The sequence below is a fragment of the Bubalus bubalis genome, chromosome 23, assembly GCF_019923935.1.
Source record: "Bubalus bubalis isolate 160015118507 breed Murrah chromosome 23, NDDB_SH_1, whole genome shotgun sequence".
In the NCBI taxonomy this organism is placed as follows: domain Eukaryota; kingdom Metazoa; phylum Chordata; class Mammalia; order Artiodactyla; family Bovidae; genus Bubalus; species Bubalus bubalis.
The window spans coordinates 35,768,231-35,794,077 of record NC_059179.1 but is presented as its reverse complement, the minus strand read 5'-3'; the positions used below and the strand labels follow the sequence as shown (position 1 = coordinate 35,794,077).

The 25,847-nt window shown below is 36.3% G+C and overlaps 1 protein-coding gene across 5 annotated transcripts in view; it reads right to left on the bottom strand.

Annotated features, from left to right (window-relative positions):
- ATRNL1 (attractin like 1) overlaps positions 1-25,847 on the bottom strand; it is an 802,632-nt gene that overhangs the window by 536,727 nt on the left and 240,058 nt on the right. For all 5 annotated transcript variants that reach the window (XM_025273995.3, XM_025273996.3, XM_044935104.2 and 2 more), the window contains exon 21: positions 3,674-3,726. In XM_025273995.3, coding sequence (XP_025129780.3) covers positions 3,674-3,726 — 53 coding nt within the window. The remainder of the gene's footprint in view (positions 1-3,673; positions 3,727-25,847) is intronic.

Below are 25,847 nucleotides of genomic sequence, written 5' to 3'. Positions count from 1 at the left end.
TTGCGTCAATCAAGGTCACTTCTGCTGTATTTGCAGATGTACTAGGAAGATTTAAATTGCTATTTATATTTATCATTTAAAAAGTCACATAAACCATTAAAGTACAATATAGTTCATTTAAAAGAGGAGAAATTTTTTACTCTGTTTTAAAACAAAACACAGAATAGTTATACTAAACATAAGGTTAATTCAAGTTTTAATTGTTTTCACTATTTTACATGACATAGAATTTTAAGTAATTAAATTGAGGCTGATATTTGTTAATTTATAGCTATAACACACACTAGAAACAACAAAACACACACTAGAAATATTATCTCTCATTTATAAAACAAAAGTAAAAATCAAATCCAGTAAATAATACATTTATAAATAATGTCTTTCAGTCAAGACATAAACATCAATTAAATAAATCAATGAGAGGTTTTACAGGGAGATAAATGGATAAATATTTTAATTTTTAGTAATATGAATGAATGCAAGATGCGATCAGTGGTAGAGGTGAGACTGGAATATAAAAGTAGTAAGTAAAATTCTTACTCTTAAAAGAGGGAAGTGTATTATTTTCATCACAAAATTGCACACTGAACTCTAAAAAGCAATGGGAGAAAATCAAAGCAAAACAGCTATTTTTTCAGAGAAAAAGGTGACAAAAATATATTAGATTACTTGGAAATATACTGAAATACAATCAGCAGTTTGAACATTACATATAGTAGAAGCATAAAGTAGATGATTTCAGTAAGTGGCTTTTCGTACTCTGATTCTACTCATGAAAATATATCTCTATAACATCTTCATAGTCCAGTCTTCCATCTTGTGTTTATGGTTTTCTTCACTATAATTGCTATTATAATTTTTCAAAATGCATTAAAAAAAAGAAATTATACTAGTTTGTAGCTACTACTTTTCATATTTGCCTAGAATAATTAAGTCCTTCAATGTTTACAGGGGTCAAACTTGATATCATTGACAGAAACTTTTTTTCCATGTGATACATGATAGCTATCAAATACATTTGATTTGGGGGTTTAAACTGAATTTTAAAAAACTACTAAGACTCTCTATAGGACACAAGCGCTGTAGTATTAGTTTCAATTAAATTAACACCACATCGCGGTCAATTGCTGCAAGTTACAGTGTGGACCTGCATTTTAAATTTCACTCCAGTCTTTAAAATCAGGATAGTTTCCATTAACATTATTACAAGAACCACGGACCTTTTTTCTCTTTTTTAAAAAACACCATTTCTTTTAAAATGTTATTACGCTTTTAAGGTCTCATAACAAGTGACAAGACTGCCATCTAGTGCTTTATGACTATTCCTATAACATTTTAAAGAGACAAGGAGTCCTATATAATAGATGAGCTTCCAATATGGTAGTCACTAAGTCACACGTGTCTTGGGTAATTAAAATGTGACTAATATGAATTGAGATTGCCATTAGTATAGTATACAAGCTGTACTCAAACACTTGGAAAAAATAAAAATAGGCCATTGATGATTTTTAATACTATGATATGTTTTAGATATTTTGAATTAAATAGAATATATTATCAATATTAACTTCACCTGTTTAATATTTGAGATATAGCTAGTAGAAAAATTTTAATTCTACATATGGCTTACACTAGGTTAATTTGGATAACACTGATCTAAAGAAAAATCATCTTAGTCCTAAATATAGAAGGCTTAAATATTAGTGTATTCATTATTTCTAAAAATTGGAATGTAATTTATTTGTGTCCATAATTGTAACTACATTACTCTTTGGGGATATAATAAACACTAAAATTTAAGAAGAATAAAACAGGAATTTCTAATTTTAAAAAGTCAGACAAAAATATGTCCCCATAAAATCCAGGATGTTTGAGAGAAGTAAATAAAATTCATGTGGAAAATATAGAGAATGAAGATAAATTAAAACAAACAGAAAATAGACAATGTGAACATCAGTAAAGACAATAATTGCAAGTGGACTGAAACATATTAAATACGCATGTGTCCATAAGTTTATGACACAAACACAGCAAACCGAGTTGTAACCTTATTAGGCCAAGTATTCTTTATTTTGAAAACTGATATATTTTTTAAAAATATATTAAAAATTTATCATGCCTTTCCTATGTGCCTGTAGCAATAAGTAAGCAAATGCCTCGCTCAAGGAAATTTGTTTTCACAAAAGTTTTCCAATCAAGAAATAAAGGAGTAAGAATACCAGTTTATAACCCCTAAATCAATTGCAATCTAATACTGAGCATCAGTGTCTGCTAAGAACAAAAGGAGACTTGCGGGCATTATGTGCTTCAGTTACATGAAGAACACAAAACCACCTGTGAAAGTATTCCCTCCAAAATCATATCTGAATCTGATTAAACCTCTAAATCAGGGTTTCTCAACCCTCATGGTGCTGAAATTTGAGTCAGATGATTCTTGGTTCTAAGGAGCTCTCGTGTGTTGTAGGACATGTATCAATAGCAACCTCTACCCACTAGAAATCCACAGGCTCCACACCCCATGCCTACTTGTGATACATAAAAACCTCTACAAACACTGTCAAATGTCCCATAGACTATAAAAATATCTTACTGAGTTTGGGGATTTTTACGCTACATTCTCAATAAAATTATAAAAAATAATTAAAATGGGTTTTAGTAAGATTTACTTAATTGAAATTAAGAAAATTCTTTAAAAATTCAAAAAGAAGTTAAAATTGAACCACAAACTATACAGAGTAATATTAAAAAGCAAATATAAATCAAATGGAGGCAAAAACAACCATTACAAACTATAAAAGAGAAGGACATCGCTAAGGACAAAACCTAAAACAGATGAACTAGAAAACAAAATCAGTGGAAACAATGAATAAACCCAAAAGCCCACATTTATGTATGTGGGAAAAGAAGACGAACAACAACAAAGAATCTACCAATTAAAAAACTACCAGATCCAGAGACCTCAGTTGAATTTAGTTCATCTTTGAAGTTCACTTCATACTGTTTAACTATTCTTGTTTTAAAACACAATCTTGTCAAATTCATCTTTGAAAGTTATTACCATAGTTACACAAAATGAAGTCAGAAAAGAAAAACCACACTTACAATGGCTAAAATGTAAAAGACTATACGAAGGGCTGAGAGATTCTGAAGAACTGAAATTCTCATAAACTGCTGGTAGAAATGGAAAATAGTACAACCATTTGAGAAATTGTTTGCTTGTTTCTTGAAAGTTAAAAATATATCTGCCATATGATCACTACCCAATAACAGGATCTTTCAGTACAAAATCAGTACTGCTTTTTAGTAAAACCAAAATTGCCTCCCAGAAAAATCTACCACAGAATTCTATTTGTTCAAAATTTCAGCATAATGAAAAAAGATTACATTAAAATCCAGCTGAGTTACTCAAGTTTTGTTTTTTATTGCATGTTCAAAATAAGATCTGCTGTTTTACTCCTCAGAGTGGAAAAAAATGCACCAAATATTAATATAATTAGAGAATATAGCAAAGAGACACTACTTCCCTAGCAAAATATATGGAGCTATAAGATTCAAAAATAGAAATGATAAACTATTGATGACATTAGTTATTAAAAATGAATTTTATTACCTGTAAAATCACCTGAAACTAATAAAACATATATTATCTAAAATAAAAAACACAAATACTTACAATAACATGTTCCTCTAAGTGGATTACCAACATAGCGATTTTCAGAGTCACATCTGTAGAAACACAAAAAACTCATTTACCATTAAACAACAAAATTCAAAAGCTTCATGTTTTTCCTTCAAGCAAACAAGTAATTAAACTCTACATTAAAACATATTAAAAGCTATACTATTAATTAAAGTTTTAAAAGCAAATCTTCAAAAGAATTAATGTAGAAAGCCTATATACAGACATGAGTGAGAGAATAAGTGGAAAAAAACACACAAAAGGAATATAGAGGATGAGATAAAATTATGAATTAGGGGATATGTATTCTTCCTTAACAAACACAACAGTCCAGGTTCAATGCAGGATACAAGAAGTTTGGGGCTGGTGTACTGGGATGACGAAGAGGGATGGTATGGGGAGGGAGGTGGGAGGGGGGTTCAGGATGGGGAACACGTGTACATCCATGGCGGATGCATGTTGATGTATGGCAAAACCAATACAATATTGTAAAGTAAAAAAAAAAAAAACAAAACAAAAAAACAACATGAGGAAGAATTTACAAGTCTGGATAAAGATTTAAAGACATTTTGTTAGGTATGGAAAAGTGCGGGAATTCATAAATCATATTATTTTCTTACTTCTGGTAATCAAAATTAATATATTTTCCCCAGTTTTTAAACCAATTCATCTGTATTTTTAAAATACATCCTCAATTGTATCATGGAGAAAAGCTTTCTTTAAATCATTCAAGATTAAATTCAGGAGTTCAAACTTTGAAGTCTTGTAAGCAGATTATAATGAAATGGAAGAACACGTGAGCATTCAGGCTCAAGAATTCTAAGTTAAATTCTTCAAAAATATAGTTAACTACAACAGTAGGAGAAAATCGTAAGTATTTTGAAAATTTCTGAAGTTTGTATTTTTTCCAATCCTTGTTTCCAGAATTCAGTTAAAATGACAATTAATGCCTAAAAGAGAGATAGCTTGGTTTTGCATAATACTACTTCTTGGAATGTCCTCTAAATTAATTATTATAAAATATATACACATAGGTAACTGAATAAAGTGCCTCAATATTAAATTATATGTAGAATTTTAAAAAGCAAGAAGGTTCTTCCAAAAACGTCTTTAGTTTTAGTAGAGTCAATTAGAACCAAGGAATACATATATGTTTTAATCGACGAAGGTCCAAACAGTTGAGAATAATAAAGTAAATAATCAGTTACATTCTGAATGCATTTTTCAGTCATGCTAATATTTTGTATCCATGAAAAAAAAATGAAGTGAAGAGTAAATATTTTTCTACATTAACTACAAAATTATTATATAGCCCTTTATACCACTAACTTTATTCTCTGGAAAAAAGAAACTCTGGCGTATAGGTTTTCTTCAGGGTATAGGTGACTTCTCCAAAAGGTACTTTTTAAATGTGTGATATATAGTAGTTTTCTAGCTTTAGAAACGGAGAAGGCAATGGCACCCCACTCCAGTACTCTTGCCTGGAAAATCCCATGGACGGAGGAGCCTGGTAGGCTGCAGTCCATGGGGTCGCTAAGAGTCGGATATGACTGAACGACTTCACTTTCATTTTTCACTTTCATGCATTGGAGAATGAAATGGCAACCCACTGCAGTGTTCTTGCCTGGAGAATCCCAGGGACGGGGAAGCCTGGTGGGCTGCCGTCTATGGGGTCGCACAGAGTCGGACACGACTGTAGAGACTTAGCAGCAGCAGCAGCAGCTTTAGAAAATGATGAACGCCATTACAGCTGGGTTAAGAACTTCAGAATCCATACTATTCCTATATTATTGTTCCTTCCTTTAGACTTAGCTCCTTAAATCCTACCACTTTATACCAAATATATACGTATGCTAAAGGACTGATTTACAATACTGCTATAATTCCTTTTCTCTCACAAAAAGTAAACTTGACTTGTTGCAAATGGATAACTCAATACTGCACTTCCCTGGTGGCTCAGATGGTAAAGAATTTGCCTGCAATGCACGAGGACCAGGGTCTGATCCCTGAGTTGGGAAGATCCCCTGGAGAAGGGCATGGCAACCCACTCCAGTATTCTTGCCAGGAGAATCCCATGGACAGAGGAGCCTGGCGGGCCACAGTCCATTGGGTAGCATTTTCAAAATAGGAAAACATTCAACATAATATTCCCTCCATTCTTATGCATATTCCTTGCATATCTTATTGCCTAAATATTGAGTAGAGAACTTTCAAGTTCCCATAGCAATTTAGCATGACAAACAACAAGGGATTTCAAATACTTTTTAATTGATCAATGAGTTAACTTTAAAAGCTCCAACCCAAACCTATTTTCCAATATGGAAGTTATGAAGTTTTCATTCTTTTTATTAATAATTCATTTTTTCAAATAATCAATATACTTATAACATGTATACCTTCAACATAATTTTGACAAGGAATACTTAAAATTTTATTTTCTCTAAACCACAAATTCTCTCAGAAGGATGAAATTATATGCTTCTGTTTAGGAAATAACTTCTGCTGACTTTCATTACTCAAACTTAGAATTTTAAGAGAAATAAGAAATTAACACGACCTTGATAAGAATAAAACTCAAAGGCTTTACAGAGTTCTTGAAGGTATCCAATATAAAAATGACATTCTCTTTACATTTTCAAACTCAAAAAAGTAAATTAGAAACAACATTGTCTAAAAGATTTTATATCAATCATTATTGAAAATTTTTGAATGATTAAAAATACTTTCAAAATATGAGCTGAGTTTAAACACCAGTTTTTGGCATTTTAATTTCAGATTTCATTTCAAAACTCACCAGTGTTTACAAACAACTGAGGAAATAAATAGTTGCAAAGGAAACATAATGAAATTTCAGACATAAAATTCAGCTGGAAAAACACAAAAGTAGATATAAATAAACTGAAAGACATGCCTTGTTTTTCATTAGGCTATCTCAAGATCATCAAATTGGAAGTTAATTTCAAAGATAATGGTTAATTTGATCTAAGAAAAATTCTAATGAGCTTTAAAGGAGCTAGAAAAGCTGATTTTAATGTTTACATGCAGGAATAAACATACAAGAATAGCTAGAAGCAACAATGAAAGGAAGGGCTTTGAGGGAACCTAGACTGAAAAGACATCTCTGTGGGAGAGGGAGAGGGTGGGATGATTTGGGAGAATGGCATTGAAACATGTATAATATCATGTATGAAATGAGTTGCCAGTCCAGGTTCGATGCACGATACTGGATGCTTGGGGCTGGTGCACTGGGACGACCCAGAGGGATGGTATGGGGAGGGAGGAGGGAGGAGGATTCAGGATGGGGAACACGTGTATACCTGTGGCAGATTCATGTTGATATATGGCAAAACCAATACAATATTGTAAAGTTAAAAAATAAAATTAAAAAAAAAGAACGTACAAAGAAAACAAATGAAAGAAAAAAAATAAAATATACTCAACATGTATATAATTAAAACAATATGGTATTTGTACATCAATAGAAAGATAAATGGTACAGAACAGAAATTCCAGAAACAGGTACAGCTACTATTTTCTAAAATTCTAGTATACGATAAAAGCAGTGCTTTAAATGTCTGGGGTAAAAAGACAGTATTCTCTTACATAGTACTTGAGACAACTGGATAACCATTTGGAAAAAAATGTAAGATTAGAGTCAATCCTCACACCACGCACACACACAAAACACTAAACATAATTATAGAAGTGCTATCCATCATCTTTGCTAAATTTTCTGGTTTAGAAGTAAGTCACATGTCCTCCCCATACTCAAGGAAAAGGGATTATACAATAGTGTGTGAAGACCAGAAGGCAAAAATTATTGGTAGTCACCTAAGGATCTGTCTACAATAATATTTTTGTTATACACAAAGTTTTTATGATAAGATATTTTGATACAATTATTTGAGATATGAGTATGTACAATCTAATTCACATAATAAATAATTTGAGAAGCTAAAAGTATTTGACTGAGGTCAAACTCGTATTATAAGGGGTAAAGAGAATATGAATGGAAAAGTATATGCATAAATAATTCTTCAAACCAATTAGTATGGTACTATATAGATTACAATAATAATTCAGTTATGTAAGCTAAGTACTGTTTTTAAAACTCAGAATCTTTCTGTATAAAGATTAGAAACAAACATTAAAAGCCTTCAGAAGTCTTCTGCCTGGCTTAATTAAAAACATAACTTCAAAGTATTTCTGGGTCTAAGCAAAGAGATAATCATCCTCTATTCCCACTAAGCAAACAGCGAGACCTTTTTATAAAACAGGCTTAGGCTGAAATATTCATTAGGGACTTTGAAAGGGTAAATATAATCATTACATGGCACCTAAATAATGGTTACCATTTATTTATGTGATCATATTAAATCATAAATATCATTTTGAAAAAACAAAATATAAAATAATCCCCCATTTCTAAGTGTTAAAATATCACCTTTCATTTTGTTCCTACTTATATATATCTATATATATATATATATCTTACTGTAAGATACAATTTTTCTACTCAGAAGCTAAAGAAGGGTTAAATCTAATTGCTATAATTTGAAATATCAAAACATAATATTTAAAACAATTGAGAATCTGATAAATAAATTCATGTTTTTGTAAAAATTATGAAAGTTATACACAAAGTAAGACACACTTGCTTTTGTTTTGCTTTTCCTCTAAAGGGACTCATAAAAATCATATAAACAAAAAATTATATTAAGTAATATCACAGTATCAATACTGATATCATACTTCTAAGACAATGTATCATAAACAAACAGTAAAAATTCAGACATGAATGTATGGTAAATTCTGAAATAGTAGGAAAGGTACAGGTTTAAAACTGTAATGCTATTTACAGACTTGGAGAGTCCAGTAATAATGAATAGAACTAGCCAGGTAATTAAAAACTACTAAAAAGAGTAGTTTTTTTTTTTCTAATACTTAAAAATATTGGAGAGCAAAGGGGTGAAAAATTACCAGGCCAAGATGCAGAGAAGGATAGAATCCCAGGATGCTGAACCATTTCAGGGGTCCCTATGTTTCCAATTATGAATGGGAACAGCATATCACAGAAAAGGACTTGAGTCGAGGCACACCAAAGACTGATAAGCTTAACTCAAAGTGTAATTTTAGGATTAAAGGCATTAAAAGGCCTTTCAGAGACTGCAAATCTACTTTGCATGCTAAATCGCTTCATCTTTTCCAACTCTTTGTGACCCTATGGACGGCAGTCTGCCAGGCTCCTTTGTCCATAGGATTTTCCAGGCAAGAATACTGGAGTGGGTTGCCATTACCTCCTCCGGGGGATGTTCCCAACACAGGGTTCAAACTTGCGTCTATTATGTCTCCTGTATTGACAGGAGAATTCTTGACCTTAGTGCCACCTATGAAGCCCAAATCTACTTTGACCCAACCTTATCCCAGAAAATCATGAAGATACTACTATTTTCAGGCACATAGGAGAATTAAATTCTCTTATGATTTAAGCAATGGTCTCAAATGTTCTACAAACATATTTTGCCAATATGGCATCAATAAAAAATAACCAGGCACAGACAGGAATAGACAAGAAAACAAGAACAGAAACCAGCAGAAACTAAGGATAATGGAAACAGAGCTGTGGGAATTTAGATATTACCTAGAAAAAGCCACTGGCTTTAAAATAATTATTAAATTGGGGAAGACAACAGGCAAGAATAAAACTCTGTCTAAATTTTGGAAACTATAAAAGGCAACTAGAAACTATAATAGATGAAGAATTAGAATTCAGTCTGAAAAACTAGAAAATAAAAACAAGCAAATGAAAATATGATAACCAAAATTAAGAACTGGATGGATAACAGCAAACTATACACAGTGGAGAAAAAAAAAAAAAAAACCAGTAAACTGAAAAATAGGTCAGGAGAGAGTGGAAAAATATGAAAAAGAAATAAAAGCTATGGTGTTACTGGCTCCGAAAGCAGAAGACAGAGAGAATGGAGAAGAAGCCACATTTGAAGAATGTTGGAAATTTCTGAAATGCCCAACATGGCAAATGAAAAATAATAACTTCAGCAATTACTGTAAAATTGGTAAAATAAAGAAAAAACTTAAAGTCAAAGAGTAAAAGAGACCTAGGAAAAAATTAAAAATCTGAATAGCTTATTACTCTTAAATAAATTCAATAGTTTATATCTCATTTTAAAGATGTAATTAAAACCTTTCGACAAAGAAAAATCTAAAACCATCTGGTCACCTTGTTGATGAAAGTGAAAGAGCAGAGCAAAAAAGTTGGCTTAAAACTCAACATTCAGAAAACGAAGATCATGGCATCTGGTCCCATCACTTCATGGGAAATAGATGGGGAAACAGTGGAAACAGTGTCAGACTTTATTTTCTGGGGCTCCAAAATCATTGCAGATGGTGACTGCAGCCATGAAATTAAAAGATGCTTACTCCTTGGAAGGAAAGTGATGACCAACCTAGATAGCATATTCAAAATTAGAGACATTACTTTGACAACAAAGGTCCATCTAGTCAAGGCTATGGTTTTTCATGTGGTCATGTATGGATGTGAGAGTTGGACTGTGAAGAAAGCTGAGCGCCGAAGAATTGATGGTTTTGAACTGTGGTGTTGGAGAAGACTCTTGAGAGTCCCTTGGACTGCAAGGAGATCCAACCAGTCCATTCTGAAGGAGATCAGCTCTGGGTGTTCTTTGGAAGGAATGATGCTGAAGCTGAAACTCCAGTACTTTGGCCACCTCATGCGAAGAGTTGACTCACTGGAAAAGACTCTGATGCTGGGAGGGATTGGGGGCAGGAGGAGAAGGGGACGACAGAGGATGAGATGGCTGGATGGCATCACTGACTCGATGGACGTGAGTCTGAGTGAACTCCGGGAGTTGGTGATGGACAGGGAGGCCTGGCGTGCTGCGATTCATGGGGTCACAAAGAGTCGGACACGACTGAGTGACTGAACTGAACTGAATACAGGGAAAGATGAGGAAATTGCAGACAGAATCCCCCAAAAGCACTAACCATATGGAAAGGAGTGATGTATTGGATTATATTAAAATTAAGAACTTCTCTTCACCAATGACATACAAAACAGTGTGAAAACCTAAACCACACCGTGGCATTTACCACACATATCATCAATAGAAGATAAGCATCCGGAATATATAAAACACTACAAAAAATTAAGCAAAGGAGAACAGAATAGGGAAAAAAAATCGCAAGAAATTTGAAAGAGCACTATTTCAGAAAAGAGAACTTCAACTGATGATTAAACAATAAATTTTTTTAAATATTAAGCATACTAAATCTTAGAGAACTAAAGAAGCACTTCAGTTCTTAAGAAAATGCAAATTCAAATTGCAACCTATCAATTATACATTCATCAGAATCCTTAAATTTAAAATGTCTTATAACACCAAGTAGTCAAGAGTGCAGAGCATTAAGTAAATTCATACAGCCCTGGAAAGCATATAATTTCAGATAGCAATTTTATAAGAGCTAATCCTCTAAAATTGAAAAAATGGGTGCCCAACAAAGACTATCAAAAATGTCTGTACTTGTGAATCAAGAGACACATGAGAATCCTCTAAGCCCACCAATTTTAATGTTTAAAAAAAAGAAAACTATAATATTCAATAGAAAAATAGAAGAATGATTAAATGAAGTGTGGTATAATCATATCAATATAATCAAATACTCTATGGCATTGAAAATATCAAATTATAGTTACATGGATGCAGTTATTTATTCTTTCAGGCCCCACAGTTTTCACAGTTCTTTCTATAACACAATGGCTTCTTCCAAGGTGAAATCCTTCTAGACTTTCAGGATGTTCACCTTATTAGAGTTCCCTTCCATAGCATCGACAATCCTTTTCATTGAGTCCTGTGTATAATGAGCCTTAAAGGTTCTTATGAGGCCCTGATCTAGTGGCTGAATTAGAGACATTGTGGGAGAGGGCAAGTAGAGCATTTGGATGCCTTCAGTATGGAAGTCAAGATGTGGGTGGCCAGGGGGCATAGCCCAATATCAAAAACAACTTTAAAAGTCAATTCCTTATAGGCAGACTTCCCTGGCGGCTCAGACGGTAAAGCGTCTGCCTGCCGGGAGCCGGCGAGAGACATTCCACTCGTGACAAAGGTCATGAGGAAGGGGGCTCGGCATACACAAAGGCGGGATCGAGCCTCGGGAGTGCCCCCGGATATTCTCGAGCATCTACCCCCCAAAAAACCAGAGTCTGCCTACTTTATTGCTTTGTGCTCTCACCTCTGACTTTACTGGGGGCTGTCCCCCACCACCATCTCACTCTCTCTGTCAAAGAGTTAACTTACAGCTCCAATTAATAAAGTTCCTGGGCAATTAGGAGTGTTTAAATCCAAACCCCTCAGATGGCTCTCTAACTCGCCTGACAAGTTTACCCGGACACCTACAGCTATGCATACGATTGTTTACAGTCTCCCAGCCTCCAGAGGCAAGGGAAGCTTAAGATATTCAAATAGCTTAAAGCCTCTCAGAGAATTAGAAACTGTCAGAATAAAACTAGTAAAAGATTTCATTGATGAGCCAATGTTTGTTGCCAAGTTTTCACATCCCCTGAATTGTATCCTTGAATGTGCATTAATTAATATAGTTGGTATGTAGAAAAAATAAGTAGTGGCCTGGTGTTAGTAACTTTAGACCCTTAAGGTAGTAAATTCTTTCCTTTGTAAACCCATTACACATCCACCCTATAGGAACGTAATCTTATCTTCGGAAGATGGCGCCAAACCTTAAAATAATTACTCTTAGAGAAAATAAGTCTTTGTTGATAAGTGCTTGTCAAGAGTCATAAAATGTTAATAGGCCTCTGGCCAGAAGATGATGTAAATCACCTAAACCATTTGTATACGATAAATCTGCAGGAAAGAAACCCTGGTTTTTGATAAGCATCAAAGACTGCTGATTTTGCATCCCCTATTATCCTCTATGTGTAACTTAGGGTATAAAAGCCCCTGTTGAAAATAAAGCTATGGGCCTTGCTCACCAACGCTTGGTCTCCCCATGTCATCCTTCCCTTTAACTTCCAGCTGAGTGTCCATCTGGAGCGTGGATGTCCTCTGCGACCATTTATTTGCCTGGGCTTCTAAGACCCACTCGAGAAGGTGTCTAAGGTGGGGCACCTTCCGCTATTCGAGAGGGCGCCTGCGGCCTCCGTGGTCAGAGCTAACCTGGTGTCACGGGTTATATTGATTTTCTGCGTAAACCAAGCCACTCAGCTTCTTTTCTCCACTGAATTTTCCTACTGAGCTATCCTCATTCTATTCCTCTTTATTATCTCTAATTAACATTTGAATAGGTCGCCTAGCCGTCTCTCCTTCGAATACCCTGGATCAGCCGGGGCTGGACCCCGGCATCTGCCTACAATGCAGGAGACCTGGGTTTGATCCCTGGGTCGGGAAGATCCCCTGGAGAAGGAAACGGCAACCCACTCCAGTACTCTTGCCTGGAAAATCCCATGAGCAGAGGAACGTGGTAGGCTACAGTCCATCGGGCCGCAAAGAGTAGGACACGACTGAGCGACTTCACTATGGGCAGGGTACTTCCTGACTTTAGGAACAAAGCATCAATGAGACCAATTAAAAAAAAAAAAATATATATATATATATATATATATATATATATATTTTCCTTGTCCAGGCCTTTTTGTACAACCAAAGACAATCTTTTCCTTTCTAGATTCCTTGATTAGCAGCTTTATAGATAATGGCAGTCCTGATCATAAACCTGATTTCATTTATACAAAATAGTAGAGTTAGCCTATCCCTTCCTGATTTAATCCTGGTGTGTGCTTCTCTTCCTTACTCATAGCAGTCCTTTATGGCATTTTTTTTTTAAGACTAGAGCATTTTCATCTGCATTAAAAATCTGCTCAAGCAGATATCCTTTCTCATCAATGAGTTTCTTAATGGCATCTGGGAAGTCATTTGCTCTCTCTCAGTCGGCAGAAGCTGCTTCTCCTGTCATCTTGACATCTTTAAGCCAAACCTCTTTTTAAAATTATCAAACTATTCTTTGCTGGCATTAAATTCTCCAGCTGTAGACCCTTCACCTTCCTTTTGCTGTAAGTTGACATATAATGACTTCACTTATCCTTGAATAAGAGGCGGCTATAGGTGTACATTTCTTAAAGAAATCGTAAAAAAAAAAAAAAAAAACTTAAACTGCATTTTCAATGTTAGATTAAAGCTTTTACGCAATAAGTACAAGGGTTGAGCACCTTCTGGGGTAGCAGAAGTGACAGCTTCACAAATTTTCTATTCTTTTATTTTTTACAATGGTCCTGATGCTGGCCTCATTTATCTTGAAATGGCAGGTAACCGCAGCTACAGACTTCAATCTATAGGACATATCAAGCAATTAAACTTTTTCCTATAGTGTCATGACTTTGCTTCTCAGGAGCACTTCCAGTATCACAGGTGGCACTTCATATGGGTCCCCTGGTTTCAAGGTTTACAACACTGCACTAAACACGATGAAAAATACACAAGAACCATGCAAGATCGCTTTTTACTGTGATGTATAATTTACTGGAGAGAAGAACTGCTCATGAAGATATGATTAGCATCACAAGGCTTTTTAAGTGGATACTCACAGCACTTGAGCTCACCGCAACAGCAACACAATGGCTACAAGATTATGACAGTAGTAAACTATGTATTATTGTTAATTTCATGCAGTTATAATTTAATACTGCATCTTTACATTTATTTACATTAATTCCAACCGCAAATGGGGCCTTGTAAGGTCTTATAAGTACATGCATAACTTTTCACTAATTTTTCCTTTTTATAATAAATTTTTAAAGGCTTCCCAGGTAGAGCAAGTGGTAAAGAAGCGCCTGCTAATTCAGGAGACATAAGAGAGGCCAGCTCAAACCCTGGGTCGGGAAGATCCCCTGGAGGAGGGCATGTGAAACCACTCCAGTATTCTTGCCTGGAGAATCCCATGGACAGAGGAGCCTGGCAGGCTACAGTCCATTGGGTCACAAAGAGTCGGACACAACTGAAGCAACTCGCTGCTGCTGCTGCTGCTAAGTCGCTTCAGTCATGTCCGACTCTGTGCGACCCCATAGATGGCAGCCCACCAGGCTCCCCCATCCCTGGGATTCTTCAGGCAAGAACACTGGAGTGGGTTGCCATTTCCTTCTCCAATGCATGAAAGTGAAAAGTGAAACGCTCAGTCATGTCTAACTCTTAGCGACCCCATGGACTGCAGCCTACCACACTCCTCCATCCATGGGATTTTCCAGGCAAGAGTACTGGAGTGGGGTGCCATTGCCTTCTCCCTGAAGCAACTCAGCACATAATAAATTTTAATAATAAACTTTTATTTTATGGTAGTAAATGATAAATTAGTATCAACATATACTTTATACGTCCATGACATTTTTCTTAAGTTTTTCAATGCTTCTAGATTACAGGGTTTGTCTGTGATTTTTTTCCAAATTGTCCCAAATACTCATACATTTTTCCAATATATAATTGAAAAAATTCCATGTTTAAGAGGACCCATCCAGCTGAAACACATGTTGTTCACAGGCCACTTGTAGTTAATTCCTAGTCTCATACCACTGTAGGTGGAAAAGATATTTGATACAATTTCAAACTTCTTTTAATTCATTGCCCCCAAATTTAATGTTTTTAATGTCATATTATCTTTTTGTTCTGTATATCCCTTAACTACATATTGTGAATACGGAAGATTTTACTATGTTTGTATTTTAACCTGACTACTAGCTTCAAAAGTAGCTGGTCTATGACTTTTTATTGTATGTTTGACTTTACCAATGAGATGTTCCTTTTTATAATTTTCACATTTCTACGTGGTCTCTTCTTTTCCACTTAGAGAAGTCCTGTTAACACGTCTGGCCCTTAAGACCAGTTTTATGGTGCTGAACTCTTTCAGCTTTGGCTTGTCAGTGACCTCTTCATCTACCCCTTCAAATGTGACTAACTTTACCTGGTAAAATATTCTTGGCTGTAGGTATTTTCTTCTTATCACTTTGAATGTATTGTGCCTTTCCTTTCTGAACTGCAAAGTTTCTACTGAAAGTCAGTTTATACTCTTGACTTCCCATGTATGTAATCAGTTGCTTTTCACTTGATGCTTATGAAATTCTTTTACTTTAATTTTTGCCATTTTAAATATAATGTGTTTTGATGTGGACTTCTTTGGATTCATCTTCTTTCAGACTCTGTGTTTCCTGGGCCTGGATGTCTGTGTCCTTCCCCAGGTTGGTAAAGTTTTCAGACATTATTTCTTCAAATAAATTCTTTGTCCCTTTCTCTCCCTTCTCCGCTTGCAATCCGTATAATGAAAATGTCAGTACATTTTATACTATCTCAGAGGTCTCTTAAACTATCCTTCTTTCTTTTCTTTTTTTCATTTTTCTGTTCAGCTTGGGTATTTTCACATCCTCTGTCTTCCAGATGGCTGGTCCTGTTCCCCTATTTCATTTAAGCCACTGTTGATTCCTTTCAGTGTTTTTTTCATTTCAGTTATGGTACTGTTCAGATTCTCAGTGTGTTCATCCCTTCTTCTCCCAAGTTTAGTGAGCATCTTTATGATCATTACTTTGAAATTTTTACTGGGGAGATTGCTTATGTCCAATTCGTTTAGTTCTGTTTCAGAGGTTGTGTCTCATCCCCTTATTTGGACATATCCCTCCCTCTTATTTTGCTTAATGCTCTGAGTTTATTTCTATTTCTTAGGTAGGTGGGTTATGTTTCCCAATCTTGAAGAAGTGGCCTTCTGTAGGAGATTGTCCTATGGGGCCCAGAAGTATGCTTGCCTCTGGTAACCAGAACTATATGGTGAAGGGGTACCCCTATATGAGCTGTGTGTACCCCTCTGTGTGACACAGCCTACGCCTATGGGTATGCTGGTAGGCAGACGTGGCCTCTGGTCTGGTGAGCTATGAGACCATGCTTTACATAGTAGCTGCAGGCCCTCTAGAATGTGGGGTAGGCTTCCTGCATAGTTGGCTGAATGGCCCAGGGAAAGTGGATGGCAGGTTGAAGGCTGCTACCAGCTCACTGGTGGTCAGGCCAGGACCTCACACGACTGTGTGCATCCCCTGCAGGGCCTGGGGCTTGTGCCAGCTCACTGAGGGCTGGGTAAGGCCCTGGCGGGAAGAGGCTAAAGGGAGAATTCCAAAAGACACCTGCCAGGGCAGCGCTTTCACTATCACAGTAGAACCAGGTCTCAGAACTGCCTGCCACCAGTATCTCCAGCCCAGGCAGAGATCCAGCTGCTTCCTGCTTCACTGGGAAGCTCTCCAAAATGAGCACATGCGTCTGACCTAGGCTCCTTTCAAACTACTGCCTCAGCGCTGGAAGTGAAGGGTTTGAGATTTTGTGCACATCCTTTAAGAGGGGCGTCTCTGTTTCCAATAGCTCTCTGGCTCTCATGACTATAAGACCTGCTGCATTTCAAAGCCAGACATTCTGAGAGCCTGTCTTTCTGGTACAGGATCAGTGGGCTGAGGAGGCCAATGTAAGGCTCAGACCCACCACTCCTTCATGACTGTAGTGTTTCTGCCATTTGTGGATCACCAGCCCCGTGGTGTGGGTTCTGAATATACTGTGTCGCCACCCCACTTACTCATCTCATTGTGGTTCCTTAATGTCTTTATTTTATAGCAGGAATGTCCTTTCTGCTAGTCTTCAGGTCAATGCCATAGATAGCTTTTCTGTAATTTTGATGTGTCCATGGGAGGAAATCAGTTCAGGTTCTTCCTACTCTGTCCTCTTGGTCACTATATTTTACGATCATTTTATTCTAACAATCCCAACAATTCTACATGTATTGAGACCTACTCTGACACTCTAGAGTTAAAACCACTTAACTTTGCACATGAATTTGAGCAAACTCGGGGAGACAGTGAAGGACAGGGAAGTCTGGTGTGCTGCAGTCCATGGGGTCGCAAAGAATCGAACACAACTTAGCGACTGAAGAATAACATCTTTGTTATGTCTGATGTCAATGCAATAATCAAACTGGAGATCAAGGACAAGGCAAAGTCTCCTAAGAGCCAGCCTCCAATGACAAAAGCTCTGATAAAAGAAATGGAGAAGCCTGCAAAGGTTCTGAGAGATGAATGGGAATCAAGGAACAATTTGACTCTAAATCTCAGACATTTCACTAATCTAAACCTAGAAGTCACACTTAAAGAACAGGTCATTTAAGATTATTCAAATGAAAGTGCAATAGTTAAGGATGTCAAGCAAGCTGCCAAGTGAACATAACTACTTGTGGAAAGGTGTGTGACTCTTGCAACAAACAATCTTAAAACCTAGTCTTTTATAAAAAAGGTTTGTAGCTTAAGGCACAATCCAGTGTAGAGGGGTGGAATGGAGGAAGAGCTATTCCATGCAATTTTCCAGGACTTGGGCTGTTCCTAAGTCCTGCAATCTTGTAGGTCCTCATCTTTATCTCCACTGAAGCAATATATGGGGAAAGAGAGCTTGTATAACACAAGAGCTTTTAAGGGGCCAGGTCTGAAGCGGTGGACATAATCCAATTGTATGACCTCCAACCTAACTCTGATAGAAAATGGGAAACAATGCCGAATTATGTTCAGTAAGTTTTCATAACTGACAACTAAATGAAATTCAATCTAATAGAGTTCTGGAGGATGATGTGTTGGCTTAGAAACACTGATGGCAGAACTAACATTTAAATTTGAAAGTTCCTAATAATCCAAGAGTTTTAAACTCAAAAAGACACACTCAACAATTCAAATATTTACCTGACATGGGAGATTTTATATTAATATTCAAGTTGACCTTCCTACCAGGATAAGTACTGTTTTTCCCCTTCCCAAAAAGAAATTTAGCAAGGGGTGGGGGGTGTGGAAATAATTGGGGAAAACAAAATCCTAAAATATACTAATTTACATTTGTTTTATAAAACCCTTGTGTGCTGTGCTGTGCTTAGTCGCTTCAGTTATGTCCAGCTCTGCAACTCCCAGGAACTGTAGCCCACCAGGCTCCTCCATCTGTGAGGATTCTCCAGGCAAGAACACTAGAATGGGTTGCCATTGCCCTCCTCCAGGGGATCTTCCCAGCCCAGGGATCGAACCCAGGTCTCCCGCATTACAGGCAGATTCTTTACCATCTAAGCCACCAGGGAAGCCTAGAAACCCTTACTATGTCCCAAAAACTAGTCTAAAAAGGAAGGCACAAATTTGATCATCCAAAAATGGAAAAGGCACTGACATCATCCTCTGCCTCCCACCATCAAAACAACATCGATTAAAATGGGTAATAATCTTAAATACTGCTGGTCTAAAGGTAAACTGGAGAGGAAAAATTGCTCAGGAAGAAGATTTTCCTATGGCAATATTTCTTGAAGTGTGGCAAGAACTACTAATGTTGCAATGCTTATAATAAAGCAAAATTTTGATCCCATCACAGAGCTTAAGTCACCATTTTCCAGGAGATTCTTCTTCACCCTACTTTTGAGAGCCAGAGTCTTAATCCTACCATAGTAGCTGTGAAAAAGTTATGACCACTAAAGAGGAAAGATGTAAGGAAGAGAAAGGGGGTACTCAGTTATGAATTGAACTACTAAACTTAAAATATCCTGCTTACTAATAGTGCCATATATCTCAGGTAGTTATAGTTCCAAACGCCTTTCAGAAACTTTATCTTCAATTTACTACTGATAAAAAGTAAAGCAGGAATGTGGGTCAACCCAAAAATTTTGATTAAATTACCAACATAATATCTAATAACATCAAGAATGTATATACTTGTCTCCAGAAGGAAATAAATTGCTCTAAGAGCTCACCCTGTTTATTTAACTTATATGCAGAGTACATGATGAGAAACTCTGGGGTGGAAGAAGCACAAGCTGGAATCAAGATTGCCGGGAGAAATATCAATAACCTCAGATATGCATAAAGTGAATATGCATATTCACTTTATGGCAGAAAGTGAAGAGGAACTAAAAGCCTGTTGATGAAACTGAAAGAGGAGAGTGAAAAAGTTGGCTTAAAGCTCAACGTGCAGAAAACGAAGATCATGGCATCTGGTCCCATCACTTCATGGGAAATAGATGGGGAAACAGTGGAAACAGTGTCAGACTTTTTGGGGGGTGGCTCCAAAATCACTGCAGATGGTGACTGCAGCCATGAAATTAAAAGACACTTACTCCTTGGAAGGAAAGTGATGACCAACCTAGATAGCATATTCAAAAGCAGAGACATTACTTTGCCAACAAAGGTCCATCTAGTCAAGGCTATGGTTTTTCCTGTGGTCATGTATGGATGTGAGAGTTGGACTGTGAATAAAGCTAAGTGCCGAAGAACTGATGCTTTTGAACTGTGGTGTTGGAGAAGACTCTTGAGAGTCCTTGGACTGCGAGGAGATCCAACCAGTCCATTCTGAAGGAGATCAGCCCTGGGATTTCTTTGGAAGGAATGATGCTGAAGCTGAAACTCCAGTACTTTGGCCACCTCATGCGAAGAGTTGACTGATTGGAAAAGACTCTGATGCTGGGAGGGATTGGGGGCAGGAGGAGAAGGGGACGACAGAGGATGAGATGGCTGGATGGCATCACTGACTCGATGGACATGAGTTTGAGTGAACTCCAGGAGTTAGTGATGGACAGGGAGGCCTGGTGTGCTGTGATTCATGGGGTTGCAAAGAGTCGGACACGACTGAGTGACTGAACTGAACTGAATATCTTATATACAATAAATAAAACAACAAAGGAAAACACTAATTAACTAGATCAGTGGTTCTCAATGGGGATAAATGTGCAGGTAACAATTATCTCCATAATTATAGAGTTCTAATGGACCATATTAAAATAACTAAAAAAAGAGGCAGAGGATGATAGATGACCTGAATGCACAAGGCAACTCCACATGACAAAAAGAGTCAATCCAAATTTTACACCTTGGAAAACAGAAAATAAAGAGTTTTGTCCATAATTATTTGACAGTAGAACCTAACCATTTTACCTATAAACAAAAATTAGTTTTCCATGTTTATAATATATAGTGAATTTTCTAGGAATGCTATTACCACATAAGTTGAAAATAGACCATATATAATTATTCAGAATTTAACAAAGATGAATTCAACATTTCAGAAAACTTCATCAACAAATACTTATGCAATTCATGGTATATACAGCACACATTTTGGAATATGTGTCCAGAGAATGTTTCAGACTCCTTTAAAGAAAATAAGAGCTAATTTTGTTATTTTAATCCTATCCTATATATTTAAAAAATTGTATTCCTATGATATAAAATGTACATGGAAAAATTACATATTAAAACTATTTATTTGAGTAATGCCAATTGATTTTCAGCTAGGAATTCTGACAGCATTCCCAGAAGCCCAAAACACAACTCTACCAGCTTGGTATTACTGTGTGTTTTTCCAAATTATCCTCTATTTCCTATTGTCTAAGAAATGATATAGTTTCCAAGGTCTTTTTAAGTTCCAGAGATAGAATGTGTGCTTTGATATGCGGTAGGGTTTCAGGTAGAATGAATGCTTTCTGTGACACTTTATCTAAATCTTACCTATATTTTAATCTAAGGAATTATTTTGGCAAAGGGTCAGACACGACTAAGCAACTGAACTGAACTGAACATTTACAAATAAGATCCAGCTAATATTTGAGAATATAATACTTTCTTATTTTCTCTATTTCAACAGCCTATCACTTATCTTGGTATAAGATCTCTAATTTCTAATTTACCATCTTCACTGGGTCCAGAGTGGATGGAAGGAGTTTCAGAGACTCCTTCTACTTGACCCTTTCTACCTAACAGCTCTTTACCCATGAGTCAGAAGACCAACAAGAGGTTCTGTCAGCTGCTACGTATATCCATTCCAATCATGCACGTAGGGACAGGAAAATGACCACAGAGTGAGTTTACAGACCGATGTAGGGGGCTTCCCTGGTGACTCAGACTGTAAAGAATCTGCTTGCAATTCGGGAGACCTGGGCTTGATCCCTGGATCTGGAAGATCCTCTGGAGAATAGAATGGCTACCCACTCCAGTATTCTTGTCTGGAGAAATCCAAGGACAGAGGAGCTGGCAGGCTACAGTCTATAGGTGGCAAAGAATTGGATACAACTGAGGGACTACTGCTATCACACTTAATTAAAAAGATTTGGACCAAAATTCCATTTATAACCTGGTCCCTATAAGCTTCCATGCTAACAAAGGGGCTATGATTCATCTCTAAAGGCCATAGCACTATCTAATTTTTTTAATATAAATTTATTTATTTTAATTGGAGGCTAATTACTTTACAATATTGTATTGGTTTAGGAAAATTTATTAAGTTCTAGAGATGCTATTCCATCATCACTGAGAACCACTGACCTAATAAATGGATGTTTCCTTTGTCCAGCCAAAATATTTTGAGCTTCATACTTACTGGGTACAATATATAACATATTATTGACTTACACTTCCTGTTTGTACCTGAGTAGAAATGAGTAGCTTTGCAACTAAAAGAGTAACAAAGATCTTCATTCTTTATGCAGAATATTGAAAGGTACAGAAAAGTAACTACTGTAGTCATGGTGAAACCATAAAAGCCATGGGAATTGGCCAGACGATATCATAAGTATATACCATAATATTTTATCAAAACTTCTTCCACCTATTTTCATCTGAAATCTTTTATTTCCCACCAAGAAACATCCGTATCTATCAGAAGTGTTGTCAGAGGTTGAAAGAAAAATAAATGAACCACTGACCTTCTTAAAACTTAAAACTTCTGACCTTCTTTAAACACGCATTGAAAATGACAGACATTGTATTGTACATAATGCAAACAAGCGTCACCCTCACACTGTTAACTGAGAAATTTTACAGGAAAAATATGTGTGTTTTCCTTAAAGTCTGCATGTTGCTCCTCAAATTGAAAAAATTTTCCAGAGAAACAATTTTCACTCATTTCATGTTAGCTTGTAGTTTCATTAAATTCATTTTTTTAACTTACCCATTTTGAGTTCCAACTGTGTTGAGGCCAGTGCCAGAATAAGGACTCCACCAGTGCAAGATTAATAATTTGGTGTTCCTTTAAATAAATATTTTGACCCCATATTGAAGGCCTGCCCAGGATGTCTGCTATTCCCCTCTCCCTATCTTACACCACAGGAAATGCATTGTTAAAATTTTCTCTAATTATTTCCCGCAGGGTTCATGGAAAAAGACTCTAAAAAGGGTGGGGACCCGCAACTCCACATTCCTAGGACCTTCATATTATTGATGATGAGCACTTGAGCACTAATTTATCAGCTGGACATTTAAGCTTCCTGCTGGCTTCACTCCATGTTAGTCAGTATTTCTTTATCATCTCTCCCTGAAACCTCTTGCTTCTCTTTAGATTTCTGGCCATTTGGTCACCCTATAATCTCAGGACTCCAATGCTTTCAAGAAAACTCATGAATCTGCATTTGCCCAGCTTTACTTCTTTCATTGTAAAGGTGGGAATGATGCTTTTTCCAGCTCTCTACATCCTTGAGCAAAAACTAGAAACGCTATGATCATGTTCATGTTTATTTCTTTGCTTTACTAATGTTGTTTCCCCTTCTCTTTACTATATTCTATACTCAGAAAACTTGAACTCTCTTCAACTTTCATCTTAAATATGCCCTGTTCTAACTATCCTTATTCTTCCATGATAAATCAATCATTCCTTTCAGTCCTCATTCAATATTTTCTTCATTCTATTCCATTAAATAAATTCATTGAACATTTACATTGTGGTACTGATGCAACAGTCCCCAAAGAGTTTCACTCAATAAAGGATATAAGCAAGCACACACATAATACATTGGAAAAATTCATAAATAGGAAGAGACTCAATTTCAGTTTGGAGAGGTTATGAAATCTACCAGAAGATGTGATGTCTAGCTACATGTGCATGCTGTGCCAAGTTGTTTCAGTCGTGTCCGACTCTCTGCAACCCTGTGGACTGTAGCTCGCCAGGCTCCTCTGTCCATGGAATTCTACAGGCAAGAATATTGGAGTGGGTTGTCATGCCCTCCTCTGGGGGATCTTCCTGACCCAGGGATTGAACCTGTCTTTACGTCTCCAACATCAGGTGGGTTCTTTACCACTAGTGCCACCTGGGAAGCCCCCTTCTAACTACATTTGTTGTTGTTCTGTTGCTCAGTGGTATCCTACTCTTTGCAACTCCTTACTTAAAGCCAAACAAATTATCCTGGGAAGAAGGAAAGGCTCATTCTTAAGCATCTCAAAGCACTAATGTGAGAAAGTAGTGTAGTATATTTTGCCTAGTGTCTCCATTAGTAAAGCCTAATACTTTAAGTAAAAGCCATGTGTTATTCATCTTCATTAATAGTAAGAAGCACTCATTTAATGATTGTCTACTGACATGAGTGACTAGCTTTACTTCCTAACAAGAGCATTTTTTCCAGTATAAGCATATGGCAGGAAATTACTGCTTTAATTGCTTTAAGAATGAGGACCCTAGACTTCCCTAGCAGTCCAGTGGTTAAGAATCTACCTGCCAATGCAGGGGACACGGGTTCAATCCCTGGCCTGGGACGATTCCACGTACCACATACCAACTAAGCCCTGGAATCACAACTACTGAGTTCACACAGGGCAACTAATGAGCCCAAGCACCCTGGAGTCCAAGGTCTGCACCAAGAGATGCACCAATGAGAAGAGCATGCATCGCAACGAAGAGTAGCCCTCACTCACCGCAACTAGAGAAGACCCAAGGTAACCAAAAAAAAAAAAAAAATTAATTAACTTAAAAAAATTGTGTGAGGATGCTAATGTCACCCCTGCCCCACACTAAAATAAATAAAACAAATATTTATACAAAAATAATTATAGGTATTTAATATAAATATGTAATATAAACATTTCTATTTTATAAATATATTGTATATATTATGTAAATAATTACAAATATAAATATAAATAAATAAAACAAATAAGTAAAATGAAAAAGCAATGAGAGTAATTCTATCTATAAAAACTTAGAAAAAAAAAAAAAAACTTAGACAGAGTGAAGTAAGTCAGAAAGAAAAACACCAATACAGTATATTAACACATATGTATGGAATTTAGAAAGATGGTAACAATGACCCTATATGCGAGACAGCAAAAGAGACACAGATGTAAAGAACAGACTTAGACTCTGTGGCAGAAGGTGAGGGTGGGACGATTTGAGAGAACAGCATTGAAACATGTATATTACCATATGTGAAATAGATCACCAGTCCAGATTTGATGCATGAGACAGGGTGCTCAGGGCCAGAGCACTGGTATGACCCTGAGGGATGGGATGGGGAGAGAGGTGGGAGGGGGGTTCAGGATGGGGAACACATGTACACCCATGGCTGATTCATGCCAATGTACGGCAAAAACCACTACAATATTGCAAAGTAATTAGCCACCAATTAAAATAAATAAATTATTTTTTTAAAAAAAGAAAAAAGAAAACAAACAAAAAAACTATCTACAAAATACGCCCACAATTTAGTATTCCAATTTCTCCCATACTTGTAAAAAATTTACCCTAATTCTAGTCACTAGCAGTAAAATGTACTTTCATCATTCAGAACTACATAAATTATTTTTCTAATATTTCATGCATATGTCAAATCTTATAACTGTATATCTAAGCTTACAAACCCATGAGTTCAATGAATTAAAATACTATCTCTTTCACCTGGAATCAAAAATGTGTTACTAAAGTACTACATCACAAAAGAGATAATTATTATGGATGGCTATGCCATTTATGAAAAAATAAAGTACAAATTTAAACTGTCAGTGTTTAAAATGATATTAGAAGCTCAACAAAAATATTTGTTGCTTAAGACCAAGATCTACTACATAAATCACTAGGAAAAGGGGAAGCAAGGAACCGGGGAAAATGAAAATGAAGGGCTCTTGTTAAGAATCTATTAAAATTTTAATATGGCAACAGCAGAACACTGAATCAGGCAAGAAGCTCTTCTAAGCATGAGGCCCTGTGCAAATGCACGTGTCACGTGACCACCAAGGTAGCCCTGCTTATAACAACCAGTATACGGCATTGCAAAATACTGGTGGCATCTCTGACTTAAAGCATAGGACTCTGCTTAATTAAATTGGTACTGAGAA